The sequence below is a fragment of the Vigna angularis genome, chromosome 1 (assembly GCF_016808095.1).
Source record: "Vigna angularis cultivar LongXiaoDou No.4 chromosome 1, ASM1680809v1, whole genome shotgun sequence".
Classification (NCBI taxonomy): Eukaryota; Viridiplantae; Streptophyta; class Magnoliopsida; order Fabales; family Fabaceae; genus Vigna; species Vigna angularis.
Window position 1 is genome coordinate 52,790,570 of NC_068970.1, and position 27,308 is coordinate 52,817,877.

Consider the following 27,308-nt stretch of genomic DNA (forward strand, 5'->3'; position numbering starts at 1 on the left):
AAAATTTGTAATCACGTGCAATCTACAAGATAAGGATATAATGTTTGTTAAATTGATGAATTTAAGGTTATGAATTTATCCATGTGAGTACATGAGATGATGATGTTGAACCACCCATGTTGTCACAATTGGTTGTTCCACTGACTCTTGTTCCATGCATGAATATGTCTAGAAGCTACCCAAAATCCATGAGAGACGTCAAATAGCATCTTCATCCAACAAGAAGCAAAAAAGAGAGTGAGATAAAGATGTTGCCAGGTAGGGTGCTCTCATCCTATCATACTTTTCCAAAATTTCTACCCATGATGAGGCATAGTGGAACAAAGTATTCCTCCTTCATCACTCATTATAAATACACATGCAACTCTCTTTCTCCTCCAACAAATTTCATTCAAAAGAGAATCTCTCAGTCTCTTCTGCCGGTGACGACCTTCCACAATATGGATAACATTGTATTAAACCTCACTAGTTTATACACCTTGCTTCTTTTTCTTTTCCTATCTTATAAGCCTGCTCTTTCGTTTTCTTCTAGAAATAGCCAATATTGGGGTGGTGACAGGATTTTGAGCTCTGCTTATGATGATGATCTTGTCACTAACTTGCCTGGTCAACCCAAGGTGAATTTCCAGCACTATGCTGGATATGTCACAGTCAATGAAACCAATGGAAGAGCACTCTTTTACTGGTTCTATGAGGCTATGACCAACCCAGAAGAGAAACCGTTGGTGCTTTGGCTTAATGGAGGTAAAACCAGATAGTAGTTAATGTCTTTGTTTTAATTTTCTGTATGGAACATTCGGACCATGATCTATGATCAAACATGTCACAAGGTCATACATACTATGAAACTACATACGTCACATCTTTCGTTGGGATGTTGCTGTGACATTTTTGGATCAGTTGAGTCATGCGTGTGTTTAAGGAGAAAGCCATGTCCTTATCAACAATGAAAATAAGTGATTTTATTTTCTTTTAATTTGTTTAGGTGGAGTGGATAGTATTAGGTGGCAGCTAATGAGAGAGAGTTTACAACACTTGTGGTTTCGTTTTTGCTGTTTGTTGTTGCTTATGTTCTCTGCTTAGGTGACAAGATGATTTTATGTTACAGGTCCTGGGTGCTCTTCTGTGGGATACGGAGCAACACAGGAGATTGGTCCATTTTTAGTGGACAGTGATGGCCATGGCCTCAAATTTAATAACTTCTCATGGAACAGAGGTATGATGATGACCACTACTAAATACACACACTTTCTGCCACAACCTCACTTTCTTTTCAGACCATATTCTATAGAATTTTTATGGTGAACCACAGCTAGAGAGCTCCATTATTGGTCCCCTCAATATAATTATTAAATGATTTTAGCTATTTGTTAAACAACTCTTCCAGTAATAAATTTTTATTTCTATTTTCATCACATTATTCATTAGATATCGTACTGGTTTTTTAGCTTAAAAAAATCTTATGTAAAATTTGGTGCTAAGAAATCATTGTATCTGTGATGTTGCAGAAGCCAGCATGTTATTCCTGGAATCTCCTGTTGGAGTTGGCTTTTCATACTCAAATACAAGCAGTGACTATGACCAATTGGGAGATGATTTAACAGGTCATTACTTATCTTATAATGTTGCTGCTGCATAATGAGCAGCAACCACTATGCCATTTTCTTGAATGTGGGTCACATTTTCTATATTTTGAAGCTCAATCATGGAAAGCAGATCTCTGACAAATTCGTCTGTGCTCTTTCTATTATTTGTGACAGCTAACGATGCTTACTCTTTTCTTCACAACTGGTTCCAAAAGTTTCCATCATACAGAACGAGAGCGTTTTACATAGCAGGGGAGAGCTATGCAGGTATTGAAATTGAAATACCCTTTTCTGCATAACTCATTTTTTGGTCAATTATTCTAATGAAATTAATCATTAATACAACTGTTTATTTTCAGGAAAGTATGTACCGGAGCTGGCTGAACTCATCCATGATAGGAACAAGGACCCCTCTCTCTATATTGATCTCAAGGGCATTCTGGTATGGTCCTACCTAAATTAAAAGTCAAAACAAATTGCTGATAAAAATCATGGCACAACGAATCTTCCTTTACTAAAATTATTTTCCCATCTACTCTACCATTTCTATATTTTAGTTCAACATTAAGAATTCAAAATAGGCCTCTTATCCACATCATTTTCCACTTTCAATAGCTGAGATATTTGAAAGGAAAATTCTTCACTTGTCATCACTACAATTTAAAAATTTCAGTGTATGAATTGAACCCTCCTGGTTGGACACTGTATAAAGTTGTGTAAATAACTAATATGAAGGACAAAGTATTATTATTATTCATTTATTGAATTTTTTTTGCAGTTGGGTAACCCAGAAACATCTGATGCTGAGGACTGGGTGGGCCTGGTTGATTATGCTTGGAGCCATGCTGTGATATCTGATGAAACTCATAAAATAATCAAAACAAGTTGTGACTTTAACAGCACTGATCCATGGCGTAACGAAGATTGTAGTGAAGCTGTGGATGAAGTACTCAAACAATACAACGAAATTGATATCTACAGTCTCTACACCTCTGTCTGCTTTGCCAGCACAGCACGTTCAGACGATCAATCCATGCAAACTTCCATGAAGCTTACATCTAAAATGGTACCTTTTCCATGGAAGTTAATGAATTTATTCTCATAAGTTTAACTATGAAATGTAAAGTCAATTGGAAAACTAAGTAACTAAAACGATCATCACTCATTTTTATAACATCTGAAAACACTCGTACTTTTGATGTTTGCTTTTTATTGTACACGAAAGGAATCTTGTACTTTACCATGAATTTATTGTTGTAAGTAATTTGAAATGATTAAGTTAAACGAAACTTGATATATAAGCGTTGTGATACACTAACCTATTTAATTTGGTTTGACTAGATGCCTAGGATGTTGGGTGGCTATGATCCATGCCTTGATGACTATGCTAAAGCTTTTTATAATAAACCAGATGTTCAGAAGGCTCTTCATGCCAGTGATGGTCACAACCTAAAGAATTGGACCATTTGCAAGTAACTTTTTAACCCTTTCAGCTTTCCTGTCATCACAGTATTAGAAATGCACTGATCCAAAAATATACATAGAATCTTTTATATATATCTTTCTATATTATTAATTATATGTGGTTATCTTTTGCTAAATGATTTTGAATTATCTAATGTAGCAACAAGATATTCAATGAATGGGCAGATTCAAAGCCATCTGTTATCCCAATTTACAAGAAGCTTATTTCAGCAGGACTTAGGATTTGGGTTTACAGGTAAACCTTTGAATATATATATATATCAGTCTCAGTATTCATGGAATTGTGCTTGCTACTGCATTGTTTGGTAGCTTCTTTTCATCATGTTGTGTTGTTGAATGTTTCAGTGGAGACACAGATGGTAGAGTACCAGTGTTGTCCACAAGATACAGCTTAAGCTCTCTTTCCTTGTCTGTCACTAAATCATGGAGGCCTTGGTACCATGAAAATGAGGTATAATTAAATCATGAAAGCAAATAAGCTTAATATTTTTACAGAAAAAAATTATGTTATGTTGTGATTGAAACAGGTTAGTGGATGGTTTGAAGAATACGAGGGTCTTACATTTGCAACGTTTCGAGGAGCTGGGCATGCAGTTCCCTGTTTTAAACCAAGCAATTCACTTGCGTTCTTCACTTCCTTTCTCAATGGAGAATCACCTCCTTCCACAAAATAAAGAAATCTGTATAATAATCATATTGGGTGCTCTTTGTGTGTGACCCCATATGAAGATTTTGCTCTTACATTAGCAATAGCTAATACCTATCATATTATTAAAATGCCAAGTAACCATATGCAAATGTAATGAATAAAAGAGTTTTGCTCCCTTTTTCGCCGTTGGGCCATAATCCATTAAACAGAATCCAAGGAAATATATTCACATTGATATCTTTTTCTGTTTTTTTTTTCTTTTATTTCAGTGGAACAATTCGGTCTACCTCAAAGACTAGTTCTTTATTTCAGTGGTACAAATAAAATGCTTACGCTACAATGCAAAATGTCCAGTGAAAGGGAGATAGAACATGAAAACGAAACAATGAACTCTTTTTTTCTTCTTTAACAGCAGAGTACAATTCTCTTTTTTTGAAAAGTTTCACATGTACGAGAGAAAAATCAATTTATAATATATATAATTGAGTCCAATTTCATTTTATAAATCAATAAATCAGTGTTACAAAATTGAATTAGGTTTGAATTCATTAATATTCATAATTTAAAGTTTATTATAACATTGAGTTATTGTTTTATTTGTTTTTGAGTTATTTTATAAGATGACTTATTAATTTTTAGTTTTATTTTTAAGATCGATATAAAGGAATGGGTTAAAAAGTTTTATATCTTAGATAAAAGACTAATTTATAATATATAAATAAATGTAAATTATACTTTATAAACTAATTTTGTAAATTTAAATTTAATTAAAATTTATTTCTTAATATAATAATAATAGTTGGTTAAAGCTTATTTTAACAAAATTTATTATTTATTGGATAATTATTTTATCGGTTACTGAATTACTACAAACTTCTATAAACTAATTTTATAAGTTTGATTTTTAAGGTTCATTGATACCAACAACGTTGAATTATTAAATATTCTCACAAACATTTTTAAATAAGGAAAAAAAGGTAAAATGGTTTTGCATTAACTAAATAAATTGACATCATTTAACGCGAATACATAAACTTTATACTTTAACTCAACCTTGAAAAATGAAATTTGTAAGACGAGGTTTTCTTATCTTAATTTCAGCTTAGATAAATTGGCATGGTATTAAGGGTTTGGGATTGAGAGCTATTATCCCATAACCATTTCTTAAAGCAGGTAGAGAAATTGCTTGATGCAGGCCAAAGCTTGTACAAGCATTGATGAGTTTAAAGGACCCACCGAACCGCAGCTTCTGCAAAGTTGAACCTTTCATTTTTGGCACCGAATAACGCCGAGAGAGATCAATGTTGGAGGGCTTCGTGTTTCTCCGAAGAGGAAGATAGAAAGCATTGCTAATATCCTCAAGCAGTTGTGTATCAGAGTCAAATGCATTACTAGAGTTATAGAACATGTGAAAAACTTTCAAGCATGTCAAATGCAGCAGCTTGCAAGGCTTTGGTAAATTACTTTCACCATCAACCAGAACACGCTGAAGAAACTCTTTCGTCATTTCATCTATGATCTCTCTCCCCTCAACAATTGAATCTTCCATTTTAAGATTAGGGTTCATCATCAAACTGAGCTGAAGAAAGTTCCACTTACCCTCTTCTGTCTCCCTCTGTCACATACATGCATACACATGAAATAGGACTTACGTGAAGGTTCAGTTTTAATAGCAACTGATTAAGTATATTTTTTAATTATCATTAATTATTAATGAACCAACTACCTTATAGGACTGCATATCATTTAACATACGACATATAAACATTAGTAGTTTAGTGATGGTTTGATATTGAGGTGGTCTGAGATTCTGGTCTGCAAAGGTGGGATTAAGAAAACATGAAGCTGGAAGAATCATGGTGTGTATGGCAATAGACAGCATGCCATTCTTCAGATAGTCATGAATTGTTGGTGGCTGTCCCTTCTTGTTCCACTTTGCTTCCTCGAGCCAGGAAAGGAAAGTTTCACACCACTTAACAAAAGTAACACTCTCATGTTAATTATCACAGTAGGTTAAAAAGAGTAATTTTATACACTAATTAAACTCTTAAACTTAGAAACATTACTAGATCTTGTAGACCACTCTTTATATCATGAATCCCTCCTTGTTCGAGATATTTTGTGGCAGTTTCACTCACCAGATTATCCAGAGCATTGAATATCACTTTGCCGTGGCCATTTAAGCCCTTAGAATCCCACCTGTGACAGAGTGAAAGTATTGATCAAACGTACATGTTTTAAAATAGTTTTGTATACGTTTTGTTTTTCTATTTAATACCGTCTCCAAGTTAAAAAATTAAAGTAAAAGAATTCTATTAACAGGAAACTTTATGTGTTACATTCACACTGTAATGTGTGTTTGGTTCTATTAGTGTTTACCAGTACATTTTTTCAATTTTTTAAAACTACTTTGTGTAGAATGATTAGATAAAGTTATGATATTTTTCCTTATTAGAATTTGAATAAATTTAGATAATTTTTTTTTGGATTCCTCGGAAGGAATTGTAGATTTAATGAGTCTCACATGGGCTCTCTCTCTCTCTCTCTCTCTCTCTCTCTATATATATATATATATATATATATATATATATATATATATATGAGACATTGACATAATTTTTAATAAAAAATTTGAGAATAAATGTGATTTTTTTAATATTTTGTTCATCCTAATCATCATCATTCAACGTGAAATTCTTCTCAATATCTTAGTCTCCATGCATTGCAAACTCCTTCTTTATCTTAAAAATCTTTTACAAAAATGAGTCCTCTACTATATATCACTTTTTATCGATGACACAAATAGTTGAGTTCTTGAATGAATGTATTAGAGAGTCGTGTGGATTTAATGAGTCACGAGCCATTAAATCTTCTGCTATAATTTTAATACTATCTTCAATCTAAAACTTTAAGGATAATGAGTTTGTTGGTTTTTTTTATGTATATCTTACCTTACTTATTCTCACTAAATATCAAATTTGTCACCACCTTTCTAAAAAGAAAAGAATTGAAATTATTTGTAAAAATGAAGTACTCTTCTCAAAAAAATATTTTGACAAGTTAATGAATATTGTGAATTATATATGCAACTTCTTGATCACACACAATTTACATATTGAAAAAAGCTCATGGTTTACGCTGTCTCAAAAGTTGGAATTCAAGGTCTTCGCAAATTGAAAAACCTTGTGATGTGCAATTATTACTTTCTTGTCTTTACCAAAGAACCAATGGTCCAAAAGTAAAGGTCTTTATTGGACAATAAACTTGGTCACGATGAAAAACACTGTAGATTTAAACAACATGAAAAATTGATTGAAGATAATAATGTGAAGTATTTATTTATAACATCATAAGAATTCAAGTCACATGAATTGAATATTTGACTTAGTGATAATTGTTGCACCAATTACATGCTTTTAATTTTCCCTCTAGTAACAAATCCATTCCACAACAGTGGAGTTAGAAAATGATGAAGTTGTGAAAAAGTTGAACGAAAATAATTTTTTTTAAATCAACCTAGAATGGAATCATATTTTTTATATAGAGTATTTGACGAATAATTTTAAAAAATAAAAATAATATACTTAATATATATATATATATATATATATATTATTGTTATTAATAAAACCAAATTAAGTATATAATTTAATATAAATATAAAGATAAAAAATCACAAATATTCAAAGGATTATATTATATTTTTGAAATTCTTGATCTTGTTAATAATTAAATCAATTACAGTTAAAACTGGTTAAAAACAAATATATAATAAATAATTTTATTTTATGTTCTTAAATCAAATTTTAATTAAAAAATATTTTAAAATATAAAAACACTAAAATTAGTTTAGAGTATAAAAACTTGAGAAACAAAACAAGATATTAAATTCTTATATTCCAAATGTTTTTTACATATAAAAAAATCCTTTTGCATTATAATCAGTAAAATTTCACTCATATAACATGTCATATAAATTGTCAGAGAGAAGATAGAAAATATCTTAATTTTCATAGTTTATATATTTTATTTTTAATTTTTTTTATCTTATTTAATTTAATATTTATTCAAATTAAATGACGTGCATCATAAAATTCGGAAGGTTACATCCTATAATACAGTTGTTCTGGTATTTTAAAACTAGATAAATATGTTCCAAGCGTCTCATAAATGCTAAAAAGTACTCAGAAGTGAATTGAAGTCACATTCAAAGAAGAAATTGTTAGGCTTTCTTTTTAAAGAGAGAATAGAAAGTTTTGATTCGAATGATTTATGAAGAAGCTAGTGTAAAAGATAAAACATGTCATCTTCAAGATCTTAAAATAATAAGTTTGTGTTTTTCTACTTATTTTTATTTTTAATTAAAATGGACTTCAAATTTATTTTGGCCATTCTTTTTACCTTCATGAGAACTCTTAGGATTATTTAATTGCTTTATATTATATGTTATTACTTTGTATTTTTCTTAGGATTTTCCTGGACTCTTCATGACATGAAAGATTGTGGTTGCTTATGTCATACGCATCATTGTCGTGATAGAGATAAATTGTTAGTAGAAGTCGAAAATATATTTTTGTAGAATACTCTTATGAATAGAAGGGATAAAAATTGTATAATTTGGAATTTCATGATTAATTTGTCTTTAGATATGTGAAATTTTATGGAACATGAATTTCTTTTTATTATGTCACTACAATACTCTTTATACTCATCACATTAATTCTGATATTGAGTATGCTAATAATGGTATTGATGGGGAAACTTATGATGCATACTTACAGAGGGGAGTGCATTTATGACCTTGTAAAGGAGAAGAATAATTAAAACTTTAGAAGGGATTGTGTTGAGACTAGAGTGGAAATGAGGCAGAAAGTATGAGTAGTTTGGATGGTGTTTCCACAAGATGTTGATGGGATGATGTTATGATGATACAAAAAGAAAATATGGAGACAAAAATGGGAAGGGGGATGAGAAACAAAATTCCATCGAAAAAATATGAGGATTTTGTCACTCGTGTTATTAGAAATGTAAAGTCCTTGTAAAGTTCACATGCTCTACAACATGTCTCAGGTTCTCATTACCCTAACTTTGTAAATAATGAACGTGATAGACATTCAAACTATGTTGCAGCTCTAAGACTAGGGAAAGAACATAAAAAAATTAAGGAAGCCATAAAGGATTCTGGTTGGCGTGCTACAATGGCCAACAAGAAAGTTCTTGGAAGAGAATGAGACATAGGTTTTGCAGAAACTGTTGTCTGAAAAGAAAGTTTTTGGAAGTAAATGGACATACAAAATAAAATATTACTCAAATGAGAGGATAGAATGTTTTAAAGCCAGACTTGTCATATTCAGACATCATTAGAGAGATGGCATAAACTGTGATGAAACTTTTGTCTCGATGACAAAAATGATGACTGTATGTACCTTCTTGGTAGTAACAACAATTAAAAAGTACGAAGTTCATCAAATAGATGTACATAAAGTATTTTTTCATGATGATTTGATTGAAAAGGTATACATGTTCCTCCTGGTTTTAAAAACATTGACCCAAATTTTGTTTGCAAGTTAAAATAGTCTTTGCATGATTTAAAACAAGTTTCTCGTTGTTGGTTTGCTAAGTTGACTACGAAATTTAAGTTATCTTTTACACCTTAAAAAAATATAACAATAAAACACTTAAAATGTTAGGAAAATGAAAAATTATAAAAATGCCTATATTAGAACTATGTGAATTTACATAAGGTCAGCACATGTTAGTTATCACACATTTGTGCTAGTTAGTTCTTTATGTTTTATAACTTTTTCCTTAATTATGCAAGAAATAAAGTTGATGAAGACAAAGGTAAAAACAGGTTAAAGAAAATAAGTGAAAAATATAGTCAATTTCAAGGTTTTTAATCAAATAAAAAGAAAAATTGAGATGAGTAAGTCTCAAATAGTAATGCAATCAATGAGTAGCAACAATGACCAAGGTTCTTTTTAACAAATAATTTACAACGACTATAAAATTTAAGTGTATGATCATATGGGACGAGTTAGTTTAATAAAAGGGAAAACTGTAACAATATATATATATACCTTATAATAGCATTGGTGAAATGTTTCAAGTCTCTGAGCGACCCTTCTTTGTCAAAGAAATCATCTGCAATTGTAATGAGTATAGCACTCTTTGCTACTAGGGTTCTTACGTAACTGTGATTTGGATGGGTAGTGGCAGCAGCTATAGAATAGTAGCAATATGTTGTTTTCTCTCTACCAAATCCCATCTTTGTTACACCATAATCTTTCACCCATCTGTTACAGCTATCATTATAATTTTGTATAGGCATGAGTAAGAGATATTGTGTTAGGATCATTCAAACCTCGTCAACTCTTTTAATTCATGTATGAAAATTGATTGCTTGAACTCGTAATTCTGCATGGCAAGTTCTAGAAGATCTATGTTGTGAAAGTGTGAAATCCTACATTGGAAAATTGTCAAAATCTAGGAAAATTCTTTGATAAAAAGAAATAATTTGGTTTTAAAAAAATGTACCTAACATGTGAGGTTTTTCCTTTCCATAGAAGATCAGTGTCATAGTTTTCTATCCACATCCTATGCTTTAAATGATCTGTTTGACCCAACCAATGAGTATTTAATTCATGTCGAACCTGTTTTACCAGAAGAAAGATTATGTAAATGTTTTAATGGGAACTGCGTATATAGTTCAATTTGGAGAACATCAACTATGAGAGTTACCAAAGATAATCAAAGAAAAGAAGAAAAACTAGATTTTTTTTCTTCTGTTATTTCAGTTTAAGAAATTTATATGTTGAAAATATTAGAATGTTTTTGAATGTTTGCGTGCTAAGATAAACTTGTAAAGTTGTTACATATGACAACTGTCTTGATATTGTTTTGCGGTTTCTGATTTCTGTCTTTGTACACTGATTAAGTTGTTTAACCCTTATATAAATAAAAGGTTGGTCTGTGTTTCATTGAATAAGAAAATACATACATGTTACCTTTCTTACTTGTGCCAGAATCCTTTATGGTATCAAGAGTTGAGTTTGAAACTTGTGATTGTGAGGAATGAGACAAACTAGTTCTCTAGTTTGTTCTTTGGTTTCAAGAGTGTATCCAAAGTGGTGTGAGAATTATTCAAAGAGAGTATCTTGGGGTCATCAAGAAGGGAGGTATCTTGGATCATCAAGGGGTGTAGAAGAAGGATCTCTGGAAGGATAATAGTGCAAGAAGAAAGTTATAGTGGAATAATGGTTGGTCTAGGAGGGATGATGCAAGGTTTTTTTCCAGTCTTTGATGGGAAGTGTTTTGTTCCATTTTCGGCTTCTAGGATGTTGTAGATGTTGTGTTCGAAGGATTTCTTGAATTAAGTCCCAAAGCCACTGATGAAGAAAAGAAAAACTTCAAGATTCAATAAAATCTTGAGAGTAAGGCTCGGTTTCTCTATCAATGTGTTGGACCAAAAGTGTTTCATAAATATTTAAGGCAAAAAAGCAAAGGAGATATGGGAAATTCTATTGAAAACATAAGGAGATGGTAACAAAACAAAGAAGGTGAAGATGTAAACATTGATGATGTAGTTCAAATGTCTCGCTATGGAAGAGAATGATATCGTGGTAGATTAGTTTGATAAGGTGCAGGAACATTTGAGTGCAATGCGTGCATGCATAGATACTATCACAAATCAGTATGTTGTAGACAAGATACTGAGGACTCTACCACCAAGGTTTAATCATATTGTGGTTGCCATTGAAAAAACACATGACTTAAGAGACTATGGAGGTGAAAGAACTGCAAAATTCACTAGAGGCTCATGAACATAGATTGAATGAGCGCAGACACTACCAAGATCAAGTCTTGCAAGTTAGATCCCAGTTTAATGGAAAGGGAAAAGAGTCTAAAAGATTTGGCAAAAAGAAGCATAAGGAGGTTCAAGAACAACAAGAGAAAGACTTCAATTACTCTGAAAGCTGAAAGAGTCACAAGTCATATCAGAATGGTGATGAAGAAAAGAGCTGGAAGTTTGACAAAAATAAGGTTAGATGTTTTTATTGTCAAAAACTTGGAAAAGAATAAACCCAAGAATCAAGCTAATTTGGCACAAGACAACACATTAGAGGCAATGATGTTGATGGAAAGAACAAATGAAGATGAGCTAGAAGAGGCGTCATGATATCTTGGTTCAGGGTGTTCGATGCATATGACTAGAAGAAGAGAATGATTTGTCAAGATAAAGGAAGTTCTAAATATAAAAAATAAAATTTGTAGTGATAGAAGCTTGACAGCAGAGGGGTCTAGCATGGTTGGTCTTCGAGATGAAAATGGAAGAGAAGTGGTGATAGATGAAGTCTTATTTGTGCCAGGGTTAAAGATAAATTTACTAAGTCTGGGTCAACTTTTACAGAGGGGTTTGTAATGAAGATGGAGAATAACAATCTTAACATATTTTACCAAAGCAAAATATTGGTCATTAAAGGAAGTATATCTCAAAACAGGACTTTCCGTGTGATAATGAAGGCTGTGAAGCATCAGTGTTTTACTGTAGCAGGAAAAGTAGTGGAATGAATTTGGCATTTACGTTTTGGGCACCTAAACTTCAAAGACTTGTTTCACCTAAATCAACACTCTATGGTGAGTGGTTTACCTTTGGTTAATATTCCTGAATCAGTGTGTCATGAGTGTATCCAATGTAAACAAACTAGAGGGCAGTTTCAAAATTTTGTGCCTAAAAACATGTTAGGAAAATTGGAGATTATGTATTCAGATTTATGTGGACCCATACAAACTGAAACTTTAAGAGGCAACAAATATTTTGTGTTATTCATTGATGATTGGACTAGAAAAACATGGTCATATCTACTCAAAAGGAAGAGTGAAGTTCTAGAGGTGTTTAAAATGTTTAACCACATTGTTGAAAGGCAAAGTGATAGAAAGTTAATAGTCTTAAGAACAAATGAAGGTAGTAGAAAGTACACCTCAATAGATTTTAAGAAGTATTATGATGATGAAGGGATAATTCATGAGCTGACTCCTCCTTACACTCCAAAATTTGGTAAGGTACATTCTAAAAAGCAAGGAGCTATCACAATTCTTATGGGGTGAGGCAGTGTTGACTACAACCTACATTCTGAATAGAACACCTACTAAAAGGTTGAAGAATATTATTCTAAAGGAAGCCTGGAGTACCATCAAGCTAAATGTAGAGCATTTGAGAGTTTTTGGCTCTGTTTGTTTCAAACACACACTAGATTAGTTGAGAAGAAAAGTGGATAATAAGGAAGTGCCACAAATTTTAATTGGTTATCATGCAACTGGAGGGGTATAAGTTGTACAACCCAAAAAATGGACAAGCAATTATAAGCAGAGATGTGATAATTGATAAGGATAGAGTTTGGGATTGGAAGTTTATGTAGAGAAAAAAATGTAACTCTTCAGTTGGAGGACGGGATTTTAAGAAATAAATATAATCCAGTTGAAGAAAATTTTATTGATCAAGGGGGAAACCTGAGAAGATCCTCTAGAACATCACGACTATCATCACATTTGAAGGACTGCAATCTGTTTTATGAGGCTGTAGTAACTTCATAAGGTAACCTTGTCCATTATGGACTTATAGCTGAAGTTGAACCTGTTACTTTTGAGCAAGCTACTTCAAATGATAAGTGGCTGAAAGCAATGCAAGAGGATATAAATTCCATTTAGAAAAAAACAAACTTGGGAAATGGCCAAGCTACCTACAGATAAAAGGTCGATAGATCTGAAGTGGGTTTACAAAACCAAAGTAAATTCACAAGGAGAGATTGTTAGGTATAAGTCCAGAATGGTTGCAAAGGGATTTCTACAAAAGGCTGAAATAGACTATGGCGAGGTGTATGCACCTATGGCTAGGATGGAAACAGTGAGACTTGTAGTGGCTTTAAAAAATTAGTTTGGTTGGTCATTGCATCAATTGGATGTGAAGGCAACTTTTCTAAATGGAAGGCTAGAAGAATAGGTCTATGTAGTGCAGCCCCCTGGGTTCAAAGTCGAGTTGTATTAGGGAATGGTATACAGGTTGAAGAAAGGCATGTATGGGCTAAAGCAGGCTTTTAGAGCTTGGAATCAAAGGATTGATCAATTCATGAGCAATATTGGTTTTGAGAGGTGTGTCTCAGAACATGGTGTTTATGTGGAGAATAATCAAAGAAAAGGAAGAGTTGAAAGACTAATAGTATGTCTATAAGTGGATGTGTTGATTCAGAATTTCAAACTGCACATGTTGAGTGAGTTTGAAATGAGTGATTTAGGCAAGCTAAACTACTTCCTTGGCATAGAGTTTGCTGAAATTGAGAAGCGGATAGTGATGCATCAGTCACACTATGTTAAAGAAATGCTAAAGAAGGCTGAAATGTAGAAGTGTAATGCTGCAAATACACTTGTAGAGGTGGGCTTAAGACTTGAAACTGATCCAGAAGAGGAGGCTATAGTCGCTACTTTCTATTGAAGCATGGTAGGAAGCCTAGGATACTTGTGTAACACAAGACCATATGTGAGTTACAGTGTTGGTCTTGTGAGAAAATACATGAGAATCCAAGAACATCACATTTGAATGTTGTAAAACACATTCTAAGGTACATACAAGGGACACACAACTATGGTATTCTTTTTCCACGAAGAATAGAAGGTGGGGAAATGAGAATAATAGCTTATTCTAATGCAGATTGGTGTGGGGATAAGTGTGAGGAAAAGCACATGGGGTTATTTGTTATTTCTTGGAAACTCACCAATATCATGGAGTTCATCTACGGAACCTGTTGTAGCTTTAAGCTCTTGTGAAACAGAGTATATAGCATCTTGTTGAGGCAACATGTCAACCTGTTTGGCTAAAGTCTGTGATGGAGGGATTGAAGATGAAATTGGCAGGAAAGGTACAACTTTGTATTGACAACAAATATGCAATAGATCTAGCTAAACATCCTGCCTATGATGAAAGGAGTAAACATATTGAAACAAAATTGCACTATATCCATGATCAAGTCAAGAATGAAAAGATGGAGTTGTGCCATTGCAAGTCAGAGCTGCAATTAACTAATATTCAAACTAAGGCTTTGAAGTTCGAAAGATTCAATAGTCTCAAGAAGCTTATTGGTATTACTCGAGCAATCTAGTTTGACTTAGAGAGGTGTATTAGAATGTTTTAGAATCTTTACGTGTTAAGCCAAATTTGTAAAGCTGTTACATTTGACAGTTGTCTTGCTATTGTGTTGCGTTTCTGATTTCTGTCTTTGCACACTTATTAAACTGTTTAACCCTTATATAAATAAAAGGTTGGTCTGTGTTTCATTTAACAAGAAAATACATACATGTTACCTTTATTGCTCGTGCCATAATCCTTTAGAAAAATTAATTTAAAAATGTCCTTTTCAATTCCAACATTTTGTTTTTAAAAATAGTAACCGACAAGCATATAAGGTGAGGCATCTTAATCAATCAATTCTATCGCTGATTTTAACAAAATTGTTTCTATAACTGTTTAGTTGTAGTTATGATTAAATATGAAAAAAATGGAGAAAGAAGGGTGTAGGAGGGTCCAAGTGGAGCATACCATTTGTTGGAGTGGGGACAAAATCGTGTTGGGTTCACCATTTTTAGTTAGCAAGCATTTGTTAAGCAGATCTCTGGTGAAAGATTTGAAGTCTTCGACTTCATTTTCCCCACAGAAAATAAGATTTGAAGCTCTGTACATTGAAAGGATTGTAGTTGACATGTGTTCCTGTTCCTTTTGAATAGTTGCTCTAATTTCTTCATCATCTAGAAACCAACCAAAGCTCACTGCATTTTATTTTGGAATTTATGAGCACAAAATTGTACTATATGACTAATTAGCAAGCCGAATTCTTTTAAGGTAATCATCATCTTGATTAAAAATATGGTGAATATTTAGTTAAAAGTTAAAAGAAAAAGAAAACCTCTTATAATTTGAAAAAGAAAAAGGATTGCATACATGAAGGTGATACATTGTAACCATGCATCCTTAGGAGATGAAATGCCAGAGAGTCTTTGTGAAGCTGAGCTTCAGTCATATTGGTCGGTTTTACCCACGATTCTTGGTCCACGTACTTCCTATATATCGTACAAAATAGCAGGTTAGGCTTACTGTGTATAGATAATTTTCAGAGCAGTAGTAATAGAAAATGAACTTGTACATCTTAGAAAATGAAATGGTTTAATTCAACTTCAGAAATCAACATTTTAAGGTATTACTGAGATGCAATGGAGAATTTCAGATGCAGTGCACAACTTGTTCAATGGGGTCGAAAACAGAATTAGAAGCTGAGGTGATCTGGTTAGGTGTAGATGCAGTCAAATGAGAATTTTATATTCATTATAAAAACATCCATTTAACACATATTATTTTAATTATATTTATTTTATTTTTAATTTCAAATTTTAATATGTATTATTGTTTAGGAGGCTGTAGGAATAGAAAGGTACAAAAGTATTATCTTTTAATTGTAGTGATAGTATAGGCCCTATACTATAGGATGTGATTGATAATGTTTTAGACCTCTCCGGTTCTGTTTTTCACTTATCATATTGAAGTTATTTTTAAAAGATTAATTTTTAAAATTTATATTCTAACACAACTCATTAATTTGTCTTTTAAAAAATTAAATTGAATAATTTTATTGAAATATATTTAATATTACTTTTTTTAATTCAAGTTTATATATATTTTAAAGATTTACTTTTAAATAATTTTATTTAAAATAGAAAAATATATATAAATATATTTATGGGTATGAAAATCTGCTGATACAAAGAAAATACACAAATATTTTTTTTATAAATACATAATGGAAAAAAAATTCTTAAAGAAAATGAATATTGACTAGACACTATTTATATTTAATTCGTACATTTATATTTAAAAATTATGTATATATAGTTATATTGTACTGATTAGGTGTTACCTATATATATATATATATATATATATATATATATATATATATATATATATATATATATATATATATATATATATATATATATATATATATATATATAACTTGTTGACTAAAAAAAAGTTATATTCCTATTATCAAATTTTCAAATTAAAAAAATGTTATAATGTCATTTTTAACATTTCATTGCCTCAGGGATTACTTGAATTTAGAAAAAATGTCGTTTCATGTAAATTAAATAATCAAGTATCTAACATAGTAATGAAATACTTGGACACCCATTATTTTTAAACTCCTATATAGCCTCAAATAACATTTTTCCTTGTATTTATCCTTTTCATACATCACATCATGTGGCTATAAAATTTATTTACCTATAGATTTTTGCCAAATTTTCTTCAATCTCTTTATCAAAGTGCTCAGCCAACCCTAGTCTTTGTAACTGGTTAATCATGCAGAGCTTTATAAGGTCTTCATCCATGGGATATGTTTGAGGAACTGTAGCAATGTTAAATTTTCAAAACAAAAACAAGAAAAAAATGTGTAATATTAAAGACCACAAGAATAAAGGTCCGAACAAACCTCCATTAGGGCATCTCTGAATTAGAGATTCTAAATACGACAAAGAGTCAATATTCCCAGTAGCCATGAAAGCTTTTGCAGTAGCAGATGGTGATTGGAACAGTGAACCATCACCACTCAGATTGCCACAGATGTCTTCTTCACTTACTTTATACCAAGGTGGCAAAGCTTCAAGATAGGATAACAATGGTGAGAAGCCATGCTTCCCCACAAGTTCCTCCCTGTTCGTTTAAGTATAAATTAGAAAAATAACTTCTTATTCATTCAGCCAAACAAAAAGTAACAAAATAAAAAAGGAAGGAAGGATTATGTAATAGGTATACTTGTCAAGGAGCTTTTGTTGATGGAGAAAGATACTTGACATTGTCTCTGTCACTGTATCTGGGAACACAATTTCGATTCCAGCACACTCCGAAAGTCGAACCATTGCAGGAAAAACAATGATAAACCAACATGGGCAACGGTTTTCGATATCCTTGAGCAGCTTCTCAGTGTTTGCTTCAATGAAGGACAGCCCTAGAGATTGAAAAAATCAATGATATAAAAGCACAAAAAACTTAACTCGAACTTGAATTTCTAACACGCTATCAAGCAACTCAAGAAGCATAAAAGTAATTAACATAGCACCTCTTTGTCTGAGTAATGTACCGGTGTTCCACTTTTTGAGGGCAACCATGGAAGCAAGGGTTGCTGGAAGCGTTTCCAATGAGGGTTTGGCAGAGGCATCACAATCTCCCCAGAATCCTTGTTCATTTTGGTTGTTGATCAGCCATTGCAAACAATTTTTGAACATGGGTTTGGAAGGATTGTGGGAATCTGGTATCATTGCTAACCATGCAGTATCGTATGCAGAAGGACATATATAAGTGTAAGGATCAACATTTGATGAGAATATTTTTACCTTAATTTTTTCTACGAGGGAGCATGATGATGAAGACTCCATGTTTTTCGGATATAAGCAAGAACGTAGTTGGATTATGATTCTTTAACTTGTGGAGACACCCTGCTATTTATACTCAATCCTTACAATTTCAGACGTGCACGTAACATCTACGCATGGTACGTGGGGTATTCCAAAATTAATTAATCACGACAATTGAAACTGCTTTTTCAGTAATAGAGTGATAATATCAAACAGAGTGATAATACTCGTACACTTCAATTTTTTTTTTCTCGTACATTGAAATGACACATCATAAATTATAATTTTATTATAAGATTCTACTTTTATTATGTTAATATAGTATTTTATAATGAACTCCTAATTAATTAGACACTATTTAATAAAATTCTCTCTACTTCTTTTTTGATTGTATTTTTTGTGTCTTTTTTTTAACTATTTTTCAATTCCAAAACACAATACATCTATATTATATTAAAAAGAATTAAAGCCATAAAATAAATATAATTATTCCTTGTTTTGAGCATTTGAATGAGTCAAATGCATCTTATTCTTTGATTTCCTTGTGGCTGAATGCGGATGGACTAACAATTCTCCCTTTCCAACTACATCTTGGAAATCAACATCTTACATTTATTCCATGAGTATATTTACATAGTTCAAGCTTTTCTTCAGTAACCACCGTGGTAAGCATATCCATTGCATTCTTATTTGTGTGGATCTTCTTCAAACATATGGTTGGTCTATCATGTCATGTATCCAATGATAGAAAATATTAATGTGCTTTGGGTGAAATTATACATTTATTAGTGTAGTGAAGGACTATGACACTGATTATTTTAAACATTAAGTTTTATATTTTTCAAGCAAAACATATCCGAGCAATGTAAAAACTGGTTGGTTTTTAGTCTCAATAAAGTTTAGTATTTTGATTTGATTCCTAAGAAACGAAACATTAAACCATAAGTAAATAATAAAAAATAAAAAATGTGGATTTCACTTTGATTTTTCTTATGAAGCTAAATATCTTTTATGCTTCGGTTATAGTTATAAACGAAAACTAATATAGTTTTTTCTTAAAATATTATTTTCTTAGAAGATATTAGGCTTCAGTTATAACTTACCCCTTTCTATTTTGATTTTTGCCATAATCAAAGTATAATGTGGGTGTTTTTCTTTTTAAATATTACTTTTGTTTTTGTTTTATCTTATATATTAAACTCACACAAAATACTAAGAAACAGAACAAAAACTAAACAACACAAATAATTCAGAATCTAGATACAAGTAAATATGTTACATGTTATCTTTTACATTTCTGCTAAATCCTTAAGAGCATGTTATCTTTATAACAAGTAAATGTGTTAAATATTATTGTACATTTGTATTATATATTTTTTTACAAGTTTTCCTTAAATAATTAATGAACTTATGAGAAATTGATGTATGACTCTTGAATTTTTGCATAAAAGACAACAATTTCAATTAGTAAATAAAAAGATAAAGTTAAAAAGTATTTGATTCAATACAATTATTACCGTTTGTCAACTAGTTGTAATATGAGCAAGAACAAAAATTGTCATCCAGTGCATTACATACTAACCACACTCATATAAGTTGGTTTGTTTATTACATTACAATATATTAGCACAATATAAATAATTGAGGAATAAAAGGAATCAAACAATTATAAATATATAAACCAAAATACTAAATCTTAGGAGACAACAATGCAAGTATTTTTGTCTTTGCAGTTGATTTTTCTAACAACATTCCTACAATTGAACTATGAAAAAGGAAATCTTTTAGGATACACTTATACAATAAAGAAAGTTCATAATATTGAGATTCTTACTAATCTATTATTTGTCTAAGATGGTTGGTGAAACACTTATATAAAAAGCAATATCTTGTATTGTATGTCAGGAAAACCATAAATAGTTGCTAATTACGTTTGAATTGAAAATAAATTTTCTGTTATACCTATATTTACAAATATGTTTATTTGTAAATGAATAGTTAAATATAAATTTTTTATTATAAATTAAAGATTTTACAGCTATTAAATAACAAATAACCTTATTCAATTTTAAAATTCATTATATTAGGATATATATATATATATTTGACGTCTATATGAATAGCTCCATTTCTAAACTCCAACATAATATCCCTCTTAGTGAAAATCGGAATAACATAATCATTACTATTGAGACCATTTTTATCATCTACGACTTTCTTCCATATATGATTTTACGATGGCGACGCTTGAGGAAAAGAGTGGAGCTTTCTTTGCTTTCTTTCTTTTCTTTCTTTATCTAGGCGATGATTTGGTTTTGGAATTATTTAGATTAATTTCTTTGTAAATACTTTTGATAAGAAAATTAAGAGTTAATATTTTTTTAATAATTTAAAAATAACTTATAAAAAATTAGTTTTACAAAATTTAAATAAAAAGGTTTTTACAAATCAACTTAAAAATATATTTATTTTATTGTATGGAAAAATTATTATTTTATTTTTTGTAAAAGTATTTCTAGAGAAGTTTATCCAAATATTTTTTTATGAGAAATACATATCTTAATTTCGTTGACAGTGATTGATTAGTGGCATGCGATAGCATCAAATTTAGTCTAATTCTCTGTCCATTAAGGTGATAATCAAGTAAATAGGAAATCATTAGCGAAATAAAATTTTTCAATAAAAAGCTTTAATTTCACCAATAACGATAAAATATTTTTAAAAGAATACTAAAAATTTTAGAAGAACTAATATTCTTAATTTTATAAAGAAGGAAGACATATTTTATCATTAAAAATATATCATCGCCTAAAATTTATTCTCAAAATATATGTTTCAATGTTTCTTATTTTTTAAAATAAAATAACAACAATATTTCCGGAATATCAACTATAGTTATATAATGAAATATGAGAAAAAAAATATTTTTATAAGGAGAAAAGAAAATTAAATTAAAATTGAGTACAAGTTTATGAACTTTTGAAATCGAAAAGTCTTAATACTTCAAGATCTCATTTTACAGTGCGATAACCTAATCTATAAAATTGTAATGGAATAAAATGGAGCGGTTGGTGAGAAGAACAATGACTTCGTTGTTGATGCAATGTACATTTCTAGGTGACATATAACGTGGTAGTTGACATTAATGTTTCTGAAAATTAAAGGTCTTGTTAGCCACACTTAACAAACCCAAAATTGTTCTTTTGTATTAAATTTTGGTCCATCGAGATGCGGTTATTTTGTTGTATTCACCTAAATATAATTTTATATTATTTTTAGATTAAAGTATTATATTTAGTAAATAATAATTTATATAAAGTGAATAAAATTATTTTTGAGATTCGTTGTATCTAAGCTAACTATTTATAAAAAAATCAATTTGAATACAGTGAATTAAATTATAGATGTTAAAAGATATACAATTATGCAAATTGAATCTATTAAAATGATTTTTTAAGTGTTAGAACCTTAAATTTAACATTTCATTTTTTAATAATGTAAAATCATTAATGAGTCTATAGAATTCTGTAGAACACTAATTCTACAAATCCTGACACTCCCTAAACCTCACATGTTCGAACTCATATACCTTCAACTACACCTACAACTCTCCTGTGATATTTTAAAGTTTACAGTGAACTAATCTAATGTTTATAACTCAACCTAAATGTTATAGGCCTTATTTTCTCACAAGTTTCTAACTCAAGCAATTAAACATCATTATATAATCTTAAAAGTTCATTCTTACTCATTCTTAATAAAAATTTGGTGAACTTAACCTCTAAACAAATCACAGATAGTTCATCAACAAACTTTAAACCTGTAGATTCTTCATTCCACCCTAATATCAAAATCACATCTATAAAACTCCTATTTAGCACTAAACTATCCTACAACTCACAATTTCCACTACCTTTTGTAAACTCCTCTCAAAACTTCAACTAGCCTTTGACATCAATTTAACATCTGACTGATATCACTTTACCTTGTCTTGCTCCTTCTATGAAACACCACACAACTGACTTGACCACACACGACTTCTGATCTACTATCAACTGTTATGCTCTTAATCACCCTTAATCACAACCACTCTGAAAAATTCACATTTCCTTACTGACTTTCACCCTTGAGTAACATAGTGTTCAACTATGCTATCTCACTACCAATGTAGAACTCTCTTTCGTTGCAGCGACAAAACCAAATTTAGCACTTCATCTTCACTTCTTTACTCACCATCGTGAACCATCTGCATTTCTTGACCCATTAGCCTATAACCATTATTAGATCACCATCTTTATAGAAGCCTGAAATCACTAGTTTAGTTAGTACCGAGCCATTTTATAACACATCTCAAATTAGGATTGTCCAAACTTCCCTTTTCTCAACCATTTTGAGAAACTCACTAGTTATAGTATTGCCACTATACTATGAAATCTCTTTCCAACTTCACTTTAGATGCTGATCGTCATCCGTTTCCACTAATTCTTACTCAATCCTTATCAAACAACAACTTGAATCTTCTTTTTGTTCCAACCATTTGTTAACACTTTCTCACCTCAAGATTGAAACTACAACTTGAAACCATAACACAATTCATCTCCTTTGTCTACTGACCTACTTTCTATATTCAACGTCCATTAATGACATTGCAGCTTGAAACCATAGGCTCACTTCATCTTCTTTGTCTCTTTCCTATTTCCTTTATTCAAAACCTCACCTTTGGCTTTTGTAGATCACCTATTTTCTCTTAACTCATTCTTAGAAAACAACATCTTTACTGGTTTAAAGAAGATCATGACTCACAACCAACACATGAATAAGAAAACTCTTCTCGTGTATCCCTCACTATTAATAAACATGTGCATTATCATCCGCTGCACAACTCTGATCCTCATACTCTCCTACTCATCTATTTACTAAAAAGAATGATCCCTTCATGTCAGCTATAACTAGAAAACGATAATCCTTATAGACCTTCTTCAAAACTTTTATAATCTTGCAAAACCCTGAGAACTCATCTTTTCCCCGACAACCTTGTCATTCTATTTCCTCCACTCCTGATTGAGCCAAGACTTACACTATAACTATTCAATTTTCCCTCTACTTCTCTTCCCAAGATCTATCAAGCTTGTAGCTATATCGATGATTTTACTAAGTCCAAACCACTATTGTTCTAACATTTCCTCCATTTTCCTCTTTTACTTCACACATTCATCAAGAATTATCCAAATTAGGAACTATTGACATTGGTTCTGGTTCAGTCGCCAATGTAGTAGTGAACTCCACCGCTCCTAGGTCGTAATTCTAGTACATGCTTCACAACATGCCAAGAAACCCTTCCATAACAAATATTTTGTCTTCTTTTCTTCATTGATCCTCGTTAAAATTCTCTGATCCTCGCTATAGTTTGCCTTCACCCTTTAGCTTAAACCACATTTGATGTAGAACAACTGACTCACATTCTTAAAACACAAAAAACATTTCTTGAAGACCACAAACCACTAGAAAGATAATGTAAAACAATCAAACCACCTTTGCGGTCACACTCCAAACTTACAAAAGAAACAATGTCATCTCTTCCTCACTTGCACTTGTCAGACAATTTCTAATTCACATAAGATTATAAATGGATTAATTAAGGTTAGTAAAAAAAAGATTTAATAATATTTTTTAAGAGAAAAGAAAGTAAAATAATATTTAAAAAAAGTACAATAATATTTAAAATCAAGGAGATACTTTAATAATTTGTATGTTTATGATATTTTTTAACAAACAACAAATATTTTAGTAAATAAATAAAAAAATCATGTAATAAATTAATTTGATGTATTCAAATATAACGAAAATTTATAATATAAATTTCTTATTCATGAGAATAAGAGGACGAATATAAATTTCATATTTAATTGACAAATATCAAGAGAATAAAAACAATAAAATAAAGTCAAAATAAAAAAATTTCAATGCAGAATAAAGTATTAACAAATATGATAAAAATATATAATAAAAATAAAATACAAGTTATATATATATATATATATATATATATATATTATAATTCATATACTTGTATTATATTTAAAGTAATAAGATAATATAAAAATTTATTTGATCTAATATAATAAATTCATTTAATAAATTATTATAGATTAGTTTAATTTTTTTTTTGCATCAAGTTAAGTGTTCCATTATAATTCCACAAAATAATATAACTATATATATTAATTATTTTAATTTTTCTAAGTGATATACTAATTATTAAAAATAAAAGCTGCTTATATTTAGCATTATAAAAAGTATTCAAAAATTATATTTTACTTTTGTATTTGAGTTTTATCAAAAAAAAAAATTCAAAATAACATTTATTTTTTAAAATTTAGTTAATAACAATTATGATAAAATAAAAATATTAATTGTTTAAAATAAAGAGAGGAATCCTTTTTTACCTATAAATATATTAAATATTACTATCAACAATATTGATAATAAATATAATTTTAAATATAAATTTATTATTGTTCAAAATCTACTCTGTCAAGCTTGACCTCAAAACTATAAAATAAAATAATGAGTTTCAATTTCTAATTTAGGGTTATGTTTATTTTAGAGAATAAATTTGGAGGAGGGAGAATGAATGAATTAAAGGGATTTAAAAGTTAATTGATTGTTATTTTCTTGTAAAAGAAATTTAGAGATAGAAAAGAATGAATTTAGAAGTAAAATTTACAAAAGTAGTACATGTTTTGACTGATATAATAGATACAAAATGATTTATTTGATAAAAATCAAAGTTTATCAAAATATCTTAATAGTAAAAATAATATAAAATGATAATTGTTAATATTATATATAATTGTAAAAATTGTTATAAAGAGAGAATAATTATAAAAATTAATTATTATTATTATAATTTTTATTATTATTATTATAACTATAATTATAGGAAAAAAATTAAAATTAATTATAAAAAAATCTGGATAAGACCTTGTTATGCAGTTTCGTTTCAAACCCTACAGATATATGAAGCCCCAAATTGAAAGACAAGAATAAATGTAAAAAATACTCATAAATCCCTCTAAATCTATCCAAACTAACACGAATTTTAATTTTAATTCGTCTGTGCAAATTGATGTGAATAGGACTTTTAGAAACGAGCATAGTCTTAAAGTTGCTCAGCGCAAACAAATCCACCTAAATTCTGCGCCGATAACAGCGTCACCTATTCTTTAATTTCACTGTTCCGCATACTAAAGAAATAGAAGAAAAGAAAATAGATCATTACTTTTATGTGTGCGAAAAAGTGATTTGTTTGTGGAGAAGTTGAAATATTGAATTTTTGTTTGTAAATAAAAGATTAACCAAATTTATTCCAAATAGTTTAGTAAGTAGTGGGAAATTCACATGGAAAAAAACCTATATACGAAATATGATAAGTGTTTTTATTCATTATTATAGATCATTATATATTGTAACTTGAAAACATATCAAAATAGTTGTGCGAATCAATGTGATAAATAAGATTATTCTAATTTAGTTAATAATTCTATTTTAATTTTGAATACAATATGTTAAATATTTTAAAAAATTACTGTTTGTACTAATTTGACGTGACTCTAGTCTCCTATGAGGAATTTCTGTAGAACTTATCTGATTGAAATAAAAGATGATGATACATTTAGCATATATTTTTTATTTTATATTGTTTATATTCTTTTTACTAAAAAGTTAATTTTGAATATATTTTATATTTTTTAATAATATTAAAAATATTTTATAAGTTAGAATATAATATCTAACTTTTTAATATCTAGGAACTTTTTGGATTACTTAGTTCAGATTTTTTTTTTCCGACAAAACTGCATAGAGACATGGGAAAAAATATCATGGTGGTGCAGAAAGAAAATAAAATCCTAAAGTGTGGACGTTCTACCAGGCCCTGATAAAATCTATAGCTAACTAAATGGGCTAGGCCCGTTATGTAACTTCTTGTTTAACAATGTTTTTGTTTTTGGCATATAAAAGTAGTTTTAATGTGATCAAATTTAATATACCCACTTTGGAAATTTGATTCTCGATTATACAAAACAAGTGACTCTACAACAATAGAAAGTTACCATTTAAGAACTCATACATGAATTGGTCCAATAATTAAAAGGTTAAACAATCACTTTTTTATATTTTTATTTATACTTAATTTTGTTTCAAATTGAAATATTTTATCAAACTTATTTAAAGAAAATTCCTAAAAGCTAGATATAAAAGATAAAAGAGAATTATTGGGAAGAAGGTACCCATTAAATGAAAGTTATTTTGAAAAGGACGTATTAAATAAATTAAAACTATTTGAATTTGAATTTTATTTATTGTTAATACACAGATTTCTTTTCTACTCATATTGAGATTTAATAAACTTGAAATACTTTGTATATTTATTTTTGGATTAATAATTGATTTCGTTCAATAATTTATTCCGTCCCACGATTTATTTATTTAGTGTCACTCCACAAATATTACAAATATTAATTTGGTTTTATTTATTAAAATTGACTTAATGTGTTTGTTTTTGTCAAGACCATTTAAATGAGTAGTGAAATATAAATGTGATTATAGTTGCTGAATGGATATTACTGTATTAAAATAATGAATATTTAATATTACAATTAGGCAGAGGCTAGACCAATCTCTCCTGTAACTCTAACACACAATAGAAGATTTAATAGTTTTATTTAAGATGCCTATTAATAGATGATTTGTCATTCATAACCAATTAGTGATTTAATAAAAAAAATAATACTTATATGTTCTTTATCTCAATGGGAGAAAAAAACGAATTACTAAAAATAATTTATGGACTTATTACAAATAAAAAATGACGAATACTTGTAATTATAATTGTCAAAATAGATTTGGTGATAAACTCGAGAAATTCACTAATGAGTCGTGCTAGGCAAATCATGTTTTCCTAAACTCGTTGAGCATGTAACCCTATCCAAATTGTAGGTTCATTGTTTGACCCATTTTACAAGATAATTATTATATATTTTAATAGTAATATTACTTTTTAAAAACACATACATATATTATAATTTATATTTTATTTATATATCAAATTATTATATCTAAAATTAAAA

General features: G+C 29.8%; 2 protein-coding genes across 3 annotated transcripts; one reads left to right on the forward strand and one right to left on the reverse strand.

Moving 5' to 3' along the window:
- The first annotated feature begins 371 nt into the window (after window positions 1-371).
- Window positions 372-3,969, forward strand: LOC108333597 (serine carboxypeptidase-like 31). Of its 2 annotated transcripts, XM_052880514.1 has the most exons (11): window positions 402-452; window positions 533-744; window positions 1,109-1,216; window positions 1,509-1,604; window positions 1,761-1,853; window positions 1,946-2,028; window positions 2,365-2,652; window positions 2,928-3,058; window positions 3,211-3,306; window positions 3,417-3,522; window positions 3,599-3,969. In XM_052880514.1, the coding sequence occupies exons 2-11, from the start codon at window positions 699-701 to the stop codon at window positions 3,743-3,745; spliced, it is 1,194 nt and encodes a 397-aa protein (XP_052736474.1). In that variant the 5' UTR covers window positions 402-452; window positions 533-698; the 3' UTR covers window positions 3,746-3,969. The 2 variants fall into 2 exon arrangements, with proteins under 2 accessions (XP_017424559.1, XP_052736474.1); XM_017569070.2 differs by having other exon boundaries at window positions 372-744.
- A 723-nt stretch (window positions 3,970-4,692) lies between these two features.
- On the reverse strand, window positions 4,693-18,210 carry LOC108326304 ((E,E)-geranyllinalool synthase). The gene is made up of 12 exons (XM_017559721.2): window positions 17,883-18,210; window positions 17,579-17,771; window positions 17,256-17,476; window positions 17,048-17,171; window positions 15,710-15,828; window positions 15,311-15,537; window positions 10,258-10,373; window positions 10,085-10,183; window positions 9,801-10,016; window positions 5,787-5,919; window positions 5,447-5,692; window positions 4,693-5,335 (listed from the first exon to the last, which is right to left on the reverse strand). The coding sequence occupies exons 1-12, from the start codon at window positions 18,196-18,198 to the stop codon at window positions 4,823-4,825; spliced, it is 2,523 nt and encodes an 840-aa protein (XP_017415210.2). The 5' UTR covers window positions 18,199-18,210; the 3' UTR covers window positions 4,693-4,822.
- Between the last annotated feature and the right edge of the window lie 9,098 nt (window positions 18,211-27,308).